General features: G+C 39.0%; 3 protein-coding genes across 3 annotated transcripts; 2 read left to right on the forward strand and 1 right to left on the reverse strand.

The window, feature by feature from the left end:
- The first annotated feature begins 3,569 nt into the window (after nucleotides 1-3,569).
- Nucleotides 3,570-4,178, forward strand: LOC112192689. The gene has a single exon (XM_024332541.2). The coding sequence runs from the start codon at nucleotides 3,570-3,572 to the stop codon at nucleotides 4,176-4,178; it is 609 nt and encodes a 202-aa protein (XP_024188309.1).
- Nucleotides 4,179-5,727: 1,549 nt separating this feature from the next.
- On the reverse strand, nucleotides 5,728-7,417 carry LOC112192688 (unknown protein 1). Its single transcript, XM_024332540.2, has 3 exons — nucleotides 7,336-7,417; nucleotides 7,161-7,236; nucleotides 5,728-6,695 (listed from the first exon to the last, which is right to left on the reverse strand). The coding sequence occupies exon 3, from the start codon at nucleotides 6,666-6,668 to the stop codon at nucleotides 5,982-5,984; it is 687 nt and encodes a 228-aa protein (XP_024188308.1). The 5' UTR covers nucleotides 6,669-6,695; nucleotides 7,161-7,236; nucleotides 7,336-7,417; the 3' UTR covers nucleotides 5,728-5,981.
- Nucleotides 7,418-16,290: 8,873 nt separating this feature from the next.
- LOC112193041 (calcium-binding protein CML42) lies at nucleotides 16,291-17,237 on the forward strand. Its single transcript, XM_024333052.2, has one exon. The coding sequence runs from the start codon at nucleotides 16,437-16,439 to the stop codon at nucleotides 17,073-17,075; it is 639 nt and encodes a 212-aa protein (XP_024188820.1). The 5' UTR covers nucleotides 16,291-16,436; the 3' UTR covers nucleotides 17,076-17,237.
- Nucleotides 17,238-17,866: the final 629 nt, after the last annotated feature.

Below are 17,866 nucleotides of genomic sequence, written 5' to 3' on the forward strand. Positions count from 1 at the left end.
CTACATTAGGAGCATCAATCTACAGCACAATTGTTGTACAATTGGGAAGAAGGTGTACCACATGCATGCACCATTTATAGCTGCTGAATACCAGAACTTCTTGATGAGTGATCCTGACTGGACAAGAGAAGGAATTCAAAAATGCCATAAACAAGGATTTTGGCATGGAGGTGGACTACCAAATGTGCTACAGAGCAACGTTGAAAGCAAAGAAGATGGCACAAGTGTAATGCCCCGTACCTTAAAATTTCTACTAGTTACATTTACCGGTTTTGATCGAGGAGTTGACTTTCTATTTTGTCTGTTAAGTTGGGAATTTTCTTAAGAATGCCGTAGTATACGAAAAATCTAGTTCGTGGATACGTAGTTTGTGTTAATTGGAGTTTTTACCGGAAAGTTTTGACAAAAAAGGAAAGTTACTATTCCTAGTTGTTGTTTTAAATAAGTTTCTATTGTTGGGAAGGAGGAGAGAGAAAGTCAAGCAGCCCCAAATCGGGACAGGCCCGACCCCCCCTTTTCTTCTTCTTTTCGCCGTTGAGCTTCTTCCAGCTAATTCGACGCCGTCCGGCCACCCCAGCGCTCACCGCTCACCATGGCATGATCCTCTCTCCCTCCTTTTCCTAGATATGTAAGTTTTTCACCTTGGGTATCATGGGTTTTTGAGTTTCGAAGAGAATTGCAGAAATGGGGAAAACTGGAGTTTGGTTCCGATCCTCTGTTTTCCAGCGGTTTCCGGCCGGATTCCTTTGGGGTTTTGGTTGCTGGGGCAACACTAATCCTCATCCCTAACTTCTTGCAGCTTGTGTTGCCCTGTGGAGGGAGAATTGACGGTGAAGGAGATCGTGAATAGTAGCAGACGAGTTCTTGATTTGGGGTTTGATTTTTCCGGCTATTTCTGCTTGAATTTGGTTGTTGTTGCAGGTATAGAAATTGTTGGGTGTGTTGTGGAGATGATTTTGAGCTAAATGGGTCGACCGGAATTGGATTTAATCTTTGAGTTTTGTGTTAGACTTGAAGTTGTTTGGATAGTGAGATTCCTTGGAATTTTGATGTTGGAGGTGGTTGTTTTGAGTATTGTGGATTATAATTTTATAGGTTAAATCTATTGGTGAAATAATTTGGTGTTGGTTTTGATTTCTAAATTTTTTTATGGTCCAAAACTCTTGGTTAAATGTTCTTGGTTATAGTTTCGCATTGAATTAATGTGTTGGAAAGTTGGAGAAGTGATTGTGGATTGAAAAAGAAAATTAAGAGAGAACTTGGAAATTTTGGGAAGGAATTATTTTATAATTTGGTGGTTAAATTATGGTTGAGGAATCGAAATAAAAATCGGTTGAGTTGTTAAAGAGTTTTGAGGGCATTGACATTGTAAGGAATTCCGAAATTCGAGAATTGAATCCTAAATTGAAGAATTGGTTGTTAGAGGAAATTTATTTTGAGTAACGAGTATTAATTTCCGAAGGATTAAGCTTTGTCTTTTAGATTAATTTCTTATTGAGGTTAATTATATCCTGCCAATTTATTAACGAGAATTTATTAACGAGAAAATGGGAAAGCATTCAAGCATTGATTTCATAATTTATTTTAGTTTCATCCACTCACTCTAACGGTTTTTAAATGCTTTTCCCCTAAGCCCTTTGGTTTCAAATGCCCAGATTTCATATTTGTCGAGATCGCGTCCAGGAACTCGAGGCATATGAATCAATGCTTCCGTTTTGACCGTAGGTTAATACTTAACCTACCTTGTTTGATATCGGCTTAGTTATGTAGCACTGCTCTGATAACCTTTTAACTTGGAGAATGTTAATGCTTGAGAATCTATAACCATAATTGAAGTTAGGGTGGATTTCGTACTTCCTGAATGTAACTTATACACGTGGAATGTAAATATTGGAATGTGTATCTGAGTAGGAACTTATTACTATTCATGTCAAGGTTTTGTGAAATTCTGGGTAGCCTATTTTAGGGGAGGTTCTGCCGATTTTTCAATAGGATTTCACTTAAAGTGGGCCCCACAGGCTCTTATCCGGGTTTCCGGGTGAAGCTTGGGTTGGGTCTTGTTAACAAGGGAGTCAGATCGAGGATCAGTACCACCTATTGGAGAGCTATGCACATGAGCTCAAGAAGAGAAATCATGGCATCTCAGTGTGGATACAAACAGAGTTAGATGGAGAAGTCACCCGATTCAAGTAGGGGTGGGTTCGGGAAATCGAAAACCAAAAAAAACCGAGCCGAAAAACACCAACTGAAATGAAAAAACCGAACTGAATCGAACCGAAAAAAAACCAAAGATACCAAAACGACGTCGTTTTGGCTATAAGTCAGGAACCCTAACGAGTAACGCGATATAAATAGTTTCTGATAGCCTCACTTTTCCCTTCGTCAGTTCCTCTTTATGAAAATAACATTTTATGAACATTATCTGATTCAGTAACCTAAATTGTGGAAATAAAAGAGAAAAATCAGTGAATAATATTGACCTCAATGAGTGAACTTGCTCTTAGTTAACACTAATCCGGTAATGTCCACAAGCTTCGATGATTTGCCCGTACTGTTGTAATCTTCATCTTTTCCAATGAAGGTTCTCACTTCCACTTAAATTTTTGCAAAATCATTGAGATGTTCAACATCTCTATGTATGTTCTATTGTGCATGGGTATTGATGCATAATATATGCTTCTTAAACACTTGAATGTAAGAAGAATTTCTTCAAGGAAAACTAAAGTGTTGATGAATTGATGTTTTACTCATAAAATAATTTTATTACAAAGTATTCGAAAAATTACTTTAAAGAGATAAGAGGCAAAAATGCAGAACCGTGTCGTGCAGAATCACCTCTTTTGTCTCTCTCAGAGTCAAAGCCGTGTTGGGAAGTCACTTTCTATCAAAGACCGTGAAGTGTGAACCGTGAATCTGGCCTCACATGCTTTCCTCCTCCCAAGTCCCAATAGAACAAAATACTAAAACCCCACAATACTCTTCTACTTTACTTTGTGCCAACCCCATACTGCAACATGCATGCCATGCATTTGCTGCTCCCTTCGACATGGGGCACAACGACCCTTTACTCCTTTCCCTTTATGCTCGACCTAAAATTCTTTATATAATCACCCCATTAATAATAATTCTAATTTACTTTTTTAGAGAGAAATATCATTGAACTAAATTAGTCTCCGTTATGAAGGATGCGTTGGAGTTGAGTATTCGTTTCAGAAATTTGCTCAAAACATAAAAAAATATCTGTTCCTGCTTCTGTAGAACTTTTTCTTGTGGATGTGACCGTGTGAGTGTGTGACAAAACCCCCATAATAAGAAATCGGTTTTCTGGCTGGAAAAAATAGCAAACCTAACGTAGTTGTCAGTTTAGAAATCAGGTTAGCTGACCATTTAATTGCGCAATAAATCACCATATGCCCCATTTGAATCCCCCAACCACCTAGAAAACCTTGTTTCTATTTGAAGTATTGAACGTTGTTGTCCATCTTCTATTCTAGACCTTAGAAAACTCACTCTTCCTCCCTCACTTTCTTTAACTGCTTTCTCAGGTTTCAAACGTTGATCGATCAACCATGACAGAAACTGGCACAGACAACAAACCCAACAAGCGAAAGCGCCCGTGTCTCATCGCAATCGGAGTTTTCCTGTTTTTGATTCTTCTAGTCTTCATTATCTGCCTCATACTTGCCTTAACCGTTTTCAAAGCCAAACAGCCGAGAACCTCGGTCGTCTCCGCCAGCGTCGACGGCGTGGCTCAACGTCTCTCATTCCCGGCGGTCAAGATCGAGCTCAACATCACCGTTGATCTTGTAATCCTAATAGAGAATCGGAACCATGCTAGTTTCAAGCATGGGACAGGCAAGAGTTTACTGCTGTATCGAGGAGCTCAGGTTGGAGATGCTGATCTTTATCCCGGTGATATTCCGGCGAGGGCTAATAGTACGCTGCCGGCGAGGCTGACTATGCAGGCGCATCGGCTGGCGTCAAAGATGAGCAATTTGGTCACTGATGCATTGAGTGGCGAATTTGTTATTGAAACAAAGTCAAGCATTCCAGGGAGGATTACGTTCTTGGGGTTTATCAAGAAGCATGCTGTTGCTGAATCTGAATGCCAATTGACTATTGGGTTTCCCAACTTGAAGGTCAAGAGTCAAGTCTGCAAAAGCAAGACCAAATTATGAGAAGAGATTGAGTTTCATTGGAAGCTAAACATTGCTTGGTTCTCGGGGAATTGAATGATAATGTGCATAGTAATTTGCTTCCTGGGTTTGCACATGGGCTTCAAGAAGAAGATGAAATTTGTTTACTTGAGCTACAAAGGAAAAAAATTTCAAGGGAAAGGAGCAAACTTTCACCATGGCTTTGGATTTTCAGTGATGGGTTTTTGACCATTTTTTGAAGCCTTTCTGTTTATTGTTCTTTGTTTTCTGTAGATGAAAGTATAGCAAAACAGAGTTTGATCCATGGAAAGAATAGAAAATAGATGGAAGTTGGAATACAAAGTCCAACAAGAAGAAGTTATTGTTCTTATTATATGTCGTCTTGATTTGTCTTCAAGTACCTAAGCACATATGTGATATCACTAGGCATAAACAACGTGTGACAGACCTCACTATCCAACAAACTCATTAAACACCCGTGAAGTTTTTGCTCACAACCTGAGAACCTTATGCATGAGTTGTGTACTGACTTATAAACCAGAAACTGAGGTGGAATATCAATCAGCTCCTGCATTCTGGTTTGATGTTCGGTACTAAATCAAACCATGTTGCCAAATCTTCACGAATATACACATTCAAACTGTCAGGATGAAGATTGAAATCGGGAAACATATCAACATCTATTTCATTCCTTAACATAGTGCAAAAGCTCAAGGAAAAGTTAACTAATTGGTTTCCGTTTCCTTTCAAGTATACCAGTAATCTAGCAATGTAACTCCACGTAAGCAAGCCTCACAAAATCTTGACAAAAAATATGCTTTTCTGAGGAAAATCTTTTGGAGAGGATTGCATGGGAGACTAAGTAGTTGATCAATTGTTTGCCAATCATAAGTCTTGATCTATCCATCCATCAACCACCCAGATTGTTTTCACGACTACCATTTGGTACTCAAGATCAGATCAGACCTATCTTTCTTCTTACCTAGTGAACCATTCCTCTTCTTCATTTTACTATCTAGCAGTTGGCTACCACTAGGGTATGATGGTGAGGGAAGTTTTTTGGGTGGCACACAAAATCTTTACTTTCATTTCTTCTTCTCCAGAGTATTTTTCCTTTCGTTTATATCACAAGGTACATGACAACATGCATCAACACCCACAAACATTTTTACTCACAACCCGAGAAGTTTATGCAAGAGCTGTGTATTTGCTTATAGCCTTATAAACCAGAAAGGCAGCGTGATGAAGGGATTGAAAGTAATCAGCTTCTACATTTCAGTTTCACTACCATAATCCACATAATTCTGAGGTTTAGATACAAACATATTCAAACCATGCATCAAAACAAAACGAGCACAGAGTCAAAGGAATTGCCGGTGCTGAACATAAACTACAGTCATTTTCACTATTGAAATCAGAAAAGCAGAAGGAAAATAAATTCGCAAATCAATTTGATATCATCCACTACTCTTGAAATTAACTAATCGGTTTCCATTTCATCTGAAAAAACTTGCTAGTTGCTCCAGGATGTCAAACTCTAAGAAAAACATGGAGAAACCAACAACATCAATACTGGCAGCAACCAATTATAAATATTATTCATAAGAAGAGATACAAGCGCTAGAGTAGCTGCCAATGCTGAAATTTAAATAATGCCTACTTTTCTTAGCTGAAGCACAATAATTTCATCAACTACTATACAATGCTAGCACTACTGTATGATCTTGGTCAGAGAGAGGGGCAGAGAGAGACAGAGAGAGATTAGCAAAAGATGCAGCTGTAGGAAGGAAGTACCAGTACTTCAGATGTAACCACATGAGTCAATTAAAATTCGAGCTTTCTGATTAAGCCCAAATCAATCTTCCTTGATTTCCCAGAGGGCCTCGAGGGAGCACCGGGACAGGTTTCAGCAATTCCACTTAGCCGAGTTCCAGGAGGTGTTGTACAGTCATCACCACAGTCCCAATCCTTCCTTGCACGTTCACCAAGAACACTGAGAGTCAGATCAGATACAATAGCTTCCAATAAATTTTCATACACAGCTTCAAATATTTCTTCATCCGAAAGGGACTCCACACCATTGGTAGAAATCTCATCTTCTGAAATTTGTACCGGAGAATCAAAACTCAGCTGACGAGCAACCACACTCCTCGACTTGCTGACAAACTTCTTACACATAGGCGCCATTGCCAGCTTCTCCGGACCAGGGGCAAAGGGATCAAAAACTCCATCCTCAGGTGTCCTGGGGCTGCCGCTGCTATCATCAGAAAGACCAAAAGGGTCATCCCCATCTCTATTGGACTTGACAGTTAAAACTGGCGGTTTCTTCAAAAATGTTGGTTGGGATTCCCCATTCTCTCGGTCAGCTTCAGGAGTAATAGGCCCTAATTCAGCTTGTGGCTCACCATCCTTTTGTGGCTCCCCAACCTTAGCCTTGTCCAAATCTTCACAAGATTTTGGAGATTGTTCTTGGAATTCCAAAATATCATTGGTACAACCTCCAGAACCCATCAATTCAATAAAGGGTTATCACAGCAGCTAAAAATTGAAACTTTTTATCAGTAACATTGAAATTTGGCAGCAAAATCATTCTCTTATCTAAATTCAAAACAGAAATACAATCCAGATAACACCCATGTTAATTAGTTCAACTTACATTAAAATTTGGGGATAAAGGTAAACATAGAAGTAATGAATGAAAGAAACCCAAACAGAGAAGCCATAGCCCTGAAGATAAAATCCATATATTGAATCCAAAATTACAATAAAAGATTCAACCTTTGAATTAAACCCACATAAATATTTAAGATTTTTCTTAGCCAAATGGCATAGAAAGAAAAAATAAACCTAGAAATGGAACAATAAATAAGGAAAAATCAATCTGAAATATAAATGAGAAAGAAAATTCCCACAACCACAAAGCCCGATTCTTAGCCCACCACGCATCTCCATTTCTGAACATATATGAATGAAACAAAGCTGAAACAGAGAAAAACGAATTACCCGAGTGAGAAAGCAGAGTGGCAGAAGAACAAGAACAGTCCAAGCAATCGAAGCAGCCAAAGCTGAAGACTTAAAACTGCAAAAAGGTACAAAAAAACGCGTTTGTTAACTGTGAAATCTGAAAGTGAAAGCTGGGTTCTTGTTGAACTAGAAAACCAAACAACGCAGAACTCACTGTGTACTTGCTTTCCAGTTTGCTCCGGCCCTCGTGTGCTCTCTGCAACTTTCACACCTCCATTGAACCAGAAGACAAAAACAAATAACTTATTTATACCACCTCGACCAATCAAGATCCGGATTCCGGGCCCACTACCTAGGCAACTCACTCGAGTCACTCCCCTAATTTTAATAAACCTAAAATAAATGAATAATAAATAATAGAACATTAGCCAAATTTCGAGCAAAATTCATGATTTGCTATTTTTCGTTTAATTTCTTTCTTATAATATGTCATGTATTGATTAAGATTCTGTTCTCTATGCTATCCTGCTCATAACTCATTATGTACGTGCAAAGATGTAACATGAGAATTTGAGTTGGAACATATAAGAATTTACCATATATGAACATTATTGATTTTGGTGGGAAAATATGGCGGAAGAATTAATTCCCTCCAAAACTTGTTTCCCTCCTTATATTACCCGCCAATATCGAATATTATTCCTGTATGGAAAAAATTTTAAGCATTTTCCATATGAGGATTGTTTCTAGATTAAATGTGAAATATATGTACAAGGCCATGATTTGTAGTTCTTGCAGGCGATTAATCTTTACCAAAATTAGATTATTAGACCTTATCTTGGATACCATTTAGTTTGTTCTTATCTAGATTATTATACAATTGAAGTTCTGGGGCTTGGGCTTCAGATATGTGTACACTAAATAACATGCTGCTTCTGCCTGCTTAATCAACCTCAACCTTCTCTCTGGGCTGTTGTTTTAAATCTCCCCCTCCCCTTTGTCAATGGCCTCAACATGAAAAGTAAAATTACGGCTTCTTATTGCCTAGCCCATCAACATCAAAAGTAAAATTAAGGGGCCGTGACCACTTACTCAATTTCAACTTAAAAATTGTCCACTTACTCCATTAAGAGTTTTTTAACCTCATTTACCCAATCTAACATCTACTGACAATTTTACCCATATTAATTAAATTGAAACTGCTCAATCTCTCCTCTCTCTCTCTCTCTCTCTCTCTCTCTCTCAACTGAAACTGATCGATCTCCACCGGCGAAGAGCTGGAGCATCCACACCCGACCCGAGATAATCGCCAAGTACCAGATCCTCGAGTGGGTCAGATCCGACATCTACCGTGCCCGCCGTCTCGCCGACAACCTTAGCGTCGGTCTCAAGGAGGTCCACGACTACTAGTCGGCCTTCCGCGAAATCGAGGCCCTCCAGACGCTCCACGGCTGCCCAAACGTCGTCGTTTTGTACTAGTACTTCCGGTTCGACGACGAGGACGCCGTGCTCGTGCTCGAGTTTCTCGCCAGTGACCTGGAGACTGATCAAAGCGGCGAAGAAGAAGGAGGGCTAGATTGGCTACGGCGAGGTCAAAAGGTGGATGCTACAGATGCTGTCTGGGATTGACGCGTGTCATTGGAATATGATCGTGCATCTGGATTTGAAGCCGAGCAATTTGTTGATTGAGGAGGACGAAGTCGTTCTTTTTTTTTTTTTTTTTTTTGATAAATTTGGCAGAAGAATGAAAAAAAAAAGGTTTTATTGAGTAGTTATACATGTCTATTGCGGGGCAATAATAAGATTATTGGGAGGCAATAATATGAGTATTGGGGGGCAATAATATGCATATAAATTGATCAATTGTGTCTGTAGTGTATTCATTTTGGTTTTGGGAGTTTATGCAATTCACTGGAGAGCAATAATATGATTATTTGAGGCAATAATATGATGATTGGGAGGCAATAATATGAGTATTGGAGGGCAGTAATATGGTTACTGGGGGGCAATAATATGATTACTGGGGGGGTAATAATATGGTTACTGGGTATTATTAGGGGGCAATAAATTCGGACGCCAGAATCCGGTTAACAGTCCGGTGGCCGGATTCCTGTCACCGGTCGCTGAAGTCAGCGGCAGGCCACTGGTCACCGGAGCACAGTAAGGTGGAGGATGACTTCTCTCTCTAAGTGAGAAAGAAGGAGAGAGCAAAAAAGTCCCAAAAATAAAAAAAAATAAAAAAAAAAAAAGAATTAATTGGGTAAAGGAGAAATAATCTCTTAGAGTGTTTTGGGTAAATGGGGTTAAAAAACTGTTAGTGGAGCAAGTGGGCAAATTTTAAGCTGAAATTGGGTAAATTATCATTTCCCCTAAAATTAAATGCCAAAATTTTGGAATCCAAATTTGTTTTTTTTTTTTTTATCAAAAAAGAAAAGAAAAAGTTTTGGAACCCAACCAAGCTGGAAGGCTCATCCCCACACCTGACTTATTATATTAAGATTATAAGAGTGCATAGAGGGGGACATAAAACCTTGACCTTTAGCCTTAGTACATAAATCCTCGTAGAGTACATTCCTGATAATCACAGGAGACTCATCTATCCAAATCTGTTTAGAAAAAGAGATATTTATTGTTTAGAACATCAAAAATATATATTTTAGGTGATAAATCTAATTTAGTTGACTAAAAGTTTTGCACCAAAACATTGCAGACAATCTCGATCATACCAATCTTCAATGCTTCAATTTGTAATTTTGCATATGAAAATAGTTGGTCCTCAAGATTAAACTTTAGCGGTTAAAATCTTGACTTTTGCACATTTAAAACTAATATGAGTATTAAAATTAAGGATTTTGCTGTCGCCTTTTGTTTTTCTCCACCACTATTAGCATGAGAGCCGCTGCACCAGCCCTTTCTTAAAAAAAAATAAAGGCTTGAAATTTGGTGTAAAAAACTTCATCAAATGGTATGTCTTTAGTACCCTTCAGACAAAAACCATAAAAAGTCATGATAAATTATCTAAATGTTATTATAATAAAATAACAGAAAGCGGAAAAATATAGATATGAAAAAATTGGAATAGTCCCGATTAAAAAAAAAAATTGGAATAGTGGGTGAAAAGGAAATGATCAGTTTTTTTATATTTCAAATCTCACACGTGCATCACACGGATATGTGACTGGTTATTAGATAGTTCTATAGTACCACGTAACAAGTGATATGAACAAATGATTGAGCAACGTGGCTTTACTTTGTTGTTGATCATTAATCCAATTTGCCTTTTTTTATTGTTGTTGACCGTATGCACCTTATTGGTGCAAGCTTAAACATGTGGTATTCTAATAGCATCTCCAACTGTGGTGTCAAAATCTATCGTGGAGCTCCAACATATATAAATGACAGTTCAATGCCTCTCCAACCCATCCTTCAATTCTACAGTGGAAGACAGTTCTTGTTTCATCTGTTAAATTTAATAGCCTCAAGTCATTGTCATTTTCTTTTTTTATTGTTTCTCTCTCCCTCTTTCCTTCTTTTCTCACTTTCGTAGTTTCGTTCTACCTAGACCAGAGCCATCCATGCCATGCCTTCAATCTTTCTTATCCCTCTATTTATTCTTACCCTGTTGGAAATTAGATCGGAGAGTGAGGTTGCCTAGTGTCATCAGAGACTAAAGTTGCATCGAAAAGTCTGGGATTTGATCGGAGATTCAGATTGCAATGAAAATCAGGGATTAGATCAGACTAGGTGTTTCTTGATTGACTAGGTGAGCTTAATGAAGATTAGGGATATGATATTTAGTAAAGCAATTACAGAGTTTTGATGGGTAATGAGATTTATTCTTCTAGTTTTTTATGGATTTGTAGTTTTATTTGTAGAGCCTTTAAAGTTTACTAAGTTTTGATGGGTACTGAGATTTAATCTTGTAGTTTCGATGGATATGTAGTTTTGATTGGGGATACTTTCTTGAACGGTTTATGCCTCTGTGCATATGTCTTTCACAGTACTTAGAATTTGAATGTACTTCCTTTGAACACCTCCATTTTTACCATCTGTTCTTCTGCACCTTCCTAGCTCTGGGTCTATCTTTATGCTAAAGCCCATAGCATAGCAACCCCACCCAACTGTTTCAATTTAATTAATTAAACCACTCCCCCCTCTCAATTCAATGCGAGATGAGGTTCTCTATTATTTTTATTAATTTAAAATATTTCTATTAATGTAAAAGTAAAATGGAGATTGGAAATATCTACTCATTTCATTTCATAACCCCTTTATATAGGGAGAGAATTACAATGGAAAGAACAATTACAATGATGACATTAACTACTGATTAATTGGTTCGTAATCCATGCTGATTGATGTTAATCGGTAATTTCTTGATTCACTCTCCGTCAATCACTTTGACGAAGGCACACAATATGTTTTTCCTTTAACACTCCCCCTTGTGCCAAGTCAAAGACGAAATGGTGCATGAGTTGTTGCCTCACTAAAAACCTTGCCAAGTAACAATAAAAACCCTGTGGGACAAAAATACACCTTGGTCGAAGGAAAAGAGCACAACGCACCTTTTACATTTGAGTATGACATGTGTGTGTTAGACTCCCCCTGACGTCTACACCTCCCCCTGATACTTACATTAATCTAGGGAGCTTGGAAAGTCTTCACATTCCTATGCTTTTCACATGTTTCTCAAATGTGTCCTTAGGCAATGATTTGGTGAACAAATCTGCCACATTCTCCTCAGACCTTACTTGATTCATTTGAATCTTGAGGAGAGTCTGTTGTTGCTGATTGTAGGACAACTTTGGTGATATGTGTTTTGTGTTATCACCCTTAATATAACCTAGTTTCATCTGTTCGATGCAAGCTGCATTGTGTTCGTAAATGCAAGTAGGCTCTTCAGTGGTAGAACTCAAACCACTAGTCCCTCAAATATGTGCAATGATAGTTCTTAACCATACACACTCAAGAACCGCCTCATGTAGAACAATGATCTCTAAGTGGTTCGAGGAGGTAGCCACAAAGGTTTGCTTGGTTGATCTCCAAGATATCGCTGTGTTCCCATTGGTAAATACATAACCAGTTTGGGAACGATATGTGGATCAGATATGTATCCAGCATCAGCAAAAACCGACCAAAACGTCATTTGGAGTTTTAGTGTAGTGAGTGGCGTTTTCACCATCAACATTTCCTTTAGGGATTGCAGTTCCATCTGCGGTCCCTCTTGTCTCTCTGCAGGGAAAGAACAGTCCCAAGCCAATGGTTCCTTTTAGGTATCGAAAATGTTCTTGATACCATTCCAGTGACGTTGCGTTGGCGCTGAGCTAAATCTAGCTAACAAGTTCATTGAGAATGCAATGTCTGGTCGAGTAAATTGGACTAAGTACAATAATGCGCCTATTGCACTTAGATAGGGAATTTCAGCTCCCAATACTTGTTCGTCATTTTCTTTTGGACGAAATGGATCTTTCCTTGCATCCAAACTTCGACCGATCATGGGAGTGCTAGCAGGATGTGCTTTGTCCATGTTATATCGCCTGACTTTTGGACATATGCAGACTGGTGGATTAACATTCCACAAACTCGGTGTTCTAGTTCAAGACCTAGATAGAATCGAGTTTTCCCAAGATCCTTCATCTCAAATTCGGATTTCAAGTAGCTCGCGGTTTCTCTTATTTCATCAAGAGTACCAGTTATGACATATACTACTACAATTTGCAAATCCGGAACTTGTTTTCTTTATGAATACGCAGGGGCATAATTCATCATTCTTATATCCCTTCCCAATCAAGTAGTCACTTAGACGGGTATACCACATCCGTCTGGATTGTTTCAATCCGTAAAGTGAGAGTTTCAACTTAATTGCAAACGCACTCTGTGGTTTAGAGTCACTTGACTTGGGTAATGTAAGGCCATCAAGCACTTTCTTATATATCTCTGAATCTAGATCCCCATAGAGATATGCAGTAACCACATCTATGAGCTGCATTTCCAGTCCTTTGGAAACTACTAAGCTAACTAAGTAGCGGAACGTTATAACGTCCATTTTGGGAGAGAATGTCTCCTCGTAGTCAATTCCAGGACGTTGTGAGAAACCTTGCGCCACAAGGCGAGCCTTGTACCTTAGGACTTCATTCTTCTCATTACGCTTTCTGACAAAGACTCATTTATGTCCTACAGGCTTTACACTTGGTGGGGTTAGCACTACCAGACCAAATACCTGTCTCTTTGTTAGAGAATCTAATTCTACCTGGATTGATTCATTCCATTTAGGCCAATCCGCTCTTTGTTGACATTTTTCAACAGAGCGTGGTTCGATATCATCGTGCTCTATGATTCCTTGAGCAACAGTATATATCATCAATGTGTATGGAAGATCTTTCTATCAACTCATACGTACTCTCGTAATCCTTTGAGATTTCTTTGTTCTCTGTAATCATTTCAAACATCGGAGCGTCCTCCAGTATTGATTCATGGACATAACTATAATCAGAGACAATCTCATGAGAGGGATTCTATACATTGATGATTGGTTTGTGCCTTACTCACCCTCTTCTAATTCCTTGGGTGAGTGTCAATCGAACCAAGTGACCTCCCCCTCTTCCTTGGGGAGCTACGGCCTCAACCACACCTCCACTAAGTGCGGTTGCAGTGCCTCTATCTGCGGCATCGTGCCCCTTGTTGGGGACTTCTAACCTTGCAGGCACATTTACAGCTGGTATATGTGATCTCGTCACTTTTACGATATCAGTAAACGCATCAGGCATCGAATTTGCTACGTTCTGAAGATCGATTATTCTTTTCACTTCGCTTTCACTTTATGAAGTGCGGGGATTAAGATGAGACAGAGTGGGGACAAACCACGACAATTCCTCTCGTTCCCTTGGAAAATCCTTTTTCCTATCTTCCCCTAACGACGGGAAGACTGTCTCATCAAAGTGACAATCAGCAAATTTAGCGGTAGAGAGATTGCCTGTCAAGGTTTCCAAATAGCGTATAATTGTTGGGGATTCGTATCCAACATAAATACTTAATCGTCTTTGAGGACCCATTTTGGTGCGCTGTGGGGGCGCAATAGACACATATACTGCTCAACCAAATATGCGTGAGTGTGAAGTGTCAGGCTCATATCCAGTTACCAACTGGTGCGCAGAAATTGGTTGGCTAGCTGTGGGTCTTAAACGAATAAGTAAAGCTGCGTGCAATATTGCATAACCCCATGCAGATATAGGCAGGTTGGTGCGCATAACCAATGCCCTAGCCACCATCTGTAGCCTTTTGATGGTGGCTTCTGCGAGACCATTTTGTGTATGCACATGGGGTACAGGATGCTCTACATCGATCCAAATAGATATGCAATAATCATCAAATGTTTCTGATGTAAACTCTCCAGCATTATCAAGCCTTATAGACTTGATATGGTGATCAGGGTGGTGAGCCCGTAAACGTATAATCTGTGCTAGGAGTATTGCAGCATTTCTTGTGGACAATAAAACGACATGTGACTAGATTGTCAAAGTATCCACCAGAACCATAAAGTACTTAAATGGTCCGCATTCTGGATGGATAGGTCCACAGACATCTCTTTGTATCTTTTGTAAGAATGGAATGTTTTGTTTTGTATCTTTAGCATATATAGGAAGGTCTCGAACCTGTTTTTGCTAAAGAGCAGGCTTTGCAAAATGAGTGATGTGCCTTTGAAATAGTCAATGAGGCATAATGTGAGGGAGGTAGTGCATCTGATACTTCAGAAGGCAATGACTGCATTTGGGCAATACTAGAACCGACACCTTACAGTGTGGCGGATTTTTCTCCCATTTTTCACTCGAAAGAAGGGAAGTCCGTGTGAGTTCTTGAAAAATATGGATCATCATGTCACGACCTCGGTGCCATAGGCGGTCATGCAAAAGCCTGTATGAGTTAGTGTCTCACATTTCATTGTTGGTGACAATATAGGATTCAATGATCCGAATCGTAGTGAGGTACAGTCCACTAGATTGACTCATAAGTTTCTCTAAGATGTGTTTCCTTCCACAGTCATTAGATGTAATATCAAGGTATTCAGTTCCATTCTCACGGTGTGTTTTTACTGGATAATCGTTGGCACAAATAGCTTTGAAACATTAACAAGGTTCGATTAGCTCTTTGTGCATATAGAGCGTCTGTGACTTGAAATGTTGCGCCATTAGGCAACAAAAATTTGGCAGTTCCTCGCCATTTTATTAGTTTTGATAATTCAATCACTGTAGTCACAGAGGAATTATAGGCTATTGGTTCAATGAATAATTGCCTATTTCTTAATATTGTGTGGGTAGTCTCACTATCATCTAAGCACTCAAGTTCTCCTCCATTCATTCCTACAAATAAATGGGAGGTATTTAGAAAATATAACTCATATTCTTTAGAGTATTTCTATTTGCGTAGAATGATATTCTTTTCATTCTAATAATTTTTCTCTAGATGTATTGCTTTACATCTTTATAGTGCTATGTCGAACCATGTAAATATGTGTATAGAAAATAAATTTGAATAAATTCAGTGCTTCAGAATAAAATTTGAAATTTATTAATAAGCCAACGATAATCAAATCAAGGTCTTGTTCAGAAATCTTATTCATCAATCCATGATTGAAAATAAACTTTAAGACCAAATAATAGTCTAATTAAAAATGAGGCATTATGCCTTCACAACTGTCTTTGCAAAATAAAATGAATAAAGCAGATACCAAAAGTCACTAACAATGCTTTTCATTTTTTTTTTGGCTCCGAGACGAATTCAATATCGCACCACATATGATATACTTGCCGGAATTAAATGGGAAGAAAGAACGCGTGAAATGCAGCCAATGGTACTTTGAATCGATTTAGGGACAACTGATCACATGGGCCAATACAAGAAACTCAGACCACACATATCATAAAGAAAGTGTGTAGCACTCCACGATCGATTCAACTTAGTCTGGCTATTCTAGATCTCATATTTTTCTAAAGTCAACAACCAACGACTAGTAGTTATTCCAATTTTTTTTTTTAACGACTAACGACATATTTGTTGTATATTTTAACACGCATGTTAATTATATGTCAAGTTGTTATAGGCATCTGGAATAACAAGAAACAGTCTCAATCGAAAAAGAAAAAACAGGAAACAGTCGAAACAAACTTTAACAGTAAAATTAATTAAGACTCCCATCGCCCGCCAAACGCGCCCAATCCCTTATATTATAGCAGCCATATTCGTTCTCTGATAGATTCATGATTTGTTTTCTTCTCTCTGAAACCCGCTGCTGCATCCCTTAACCCTAGCCTAATCACCATGGAAGCAGCAGCACCTTCTTCAGCCGGAACCAGTGAACGCACCCTTACCCGAAGGCCCTCAGTCTCTTCCTCCTTTCGCCTCCGCAGCCCGAGTCTTAATTCTCTCCGCCTCCTCCGCATCTTTGATGTTTTCGACAAGAACCGCGACGGCATGGTCAGCGTCGAAGAGATCAGCCAGGCCCTAGGACTCCTCGGCCTGGACGTCGAAGTTTCCGAGCTGGAGCGCACCATCCGGACCTTCATCCAGCCCGGAAACGAAGGCCTCAAGTTCGAGGATTTCGTAGGGCTCCACCAGTCCCTTTACGATACATTCTTCTTCGACGGTGATGACATTGGAAATGCTGTGGAAGAGGCGGCGGCCGCGGTGGTGGCAGCGCGGGATGAGGAGGAGGCAAAGAAGTTGCAGGAGGAATCGGATCTAAGGGAGGCGTTCAAGGTGTTTGATGAAGATGGAGATGGGTACATATCGGCAAAGGAGCTGCAGACGGTGCTTGGGAAGCTAGGGTTTCCGGAAGGGAATGAGATTGATAGAGTGGAGAAGATGATTACTTCCGTTGACCGGAACCACGACGGCCTCGTTGACTTGTTCGAATTTAAGCACATGATGCGCAGTACCCTTCTTGTTCCTTCCTCTTGATTCTAGCTGCTAACTTCTTAATCACATCCATTCCGATCCATACTGATTGATCGATCTATATATTATATATGCATGTCATTTTTCGATCTTTTTGTTAGTGACAGTGTGTATTTAATTGTCAATTTGTAATGGAAATAAGTAATGTGAACATTTGTTTCTCCATTGATCTTTGGCTAGCTAGGGTCTCAAACATACAAGCTAGTATGGAGATAATTGTATATTCATATATGCATGACAGCTAAACCTAGCTAGCTCCACATTCCTATAGCACTAATTGGAATTTGGGTATGAGTTTATATTTCAAGTCAAATACATTTCGTTATGTGACTGAAAATACGTTTTGTTATATTTCAAGTTAAGAAATACATTTCTTTATATGACCGAAAATACGTTTTGTTATATTTCAAGTTAAGAAATACATTCATGTGTCCTCAACAAGCATGCATGTTTGCAAAATCCCTACAGGCCGTTGATGAATCTTTAAACTAACTTAGGGTTTATTACAGTGAATTATTGGTGGTTATTTAATAAACTTGTATTTTCGTATGGCCTCTCCTTGTTTCTGGCCAACAAGTCATAGTTTTTTTTTTTTTTTTTTTTTGAGGAATTGGCCAACACATTAATTAGTTGGCATTTCAATTCGTGATTTTGTCTTTGAATATTAAACTGGCCAGGGAAATTTCCAGGTAAATTTGCCTTGATATATTGACTCCCTTGCATGCCTTTTACTTTTCTAGTGAAGGGGATTTTAATAGACGCCCAAAACATTTACATATACACTTCCTGGTGAT

This window comes from Rosa chinensis, chromosome 3, assembly GCF_002994745.2.
Source record: "Rosa chinensis cultivar Old Blush chromosome 3, RchiOBHm-V2, whole genome shotgun sequence".
Classification (NCBI taxonomy): domain Eukaryota; kingdom Viridiplantae; phylum Streptophyta; class Magnoliopsida; order Rosales; family Rosaceae; genus Rosa; species Rosa chinensis.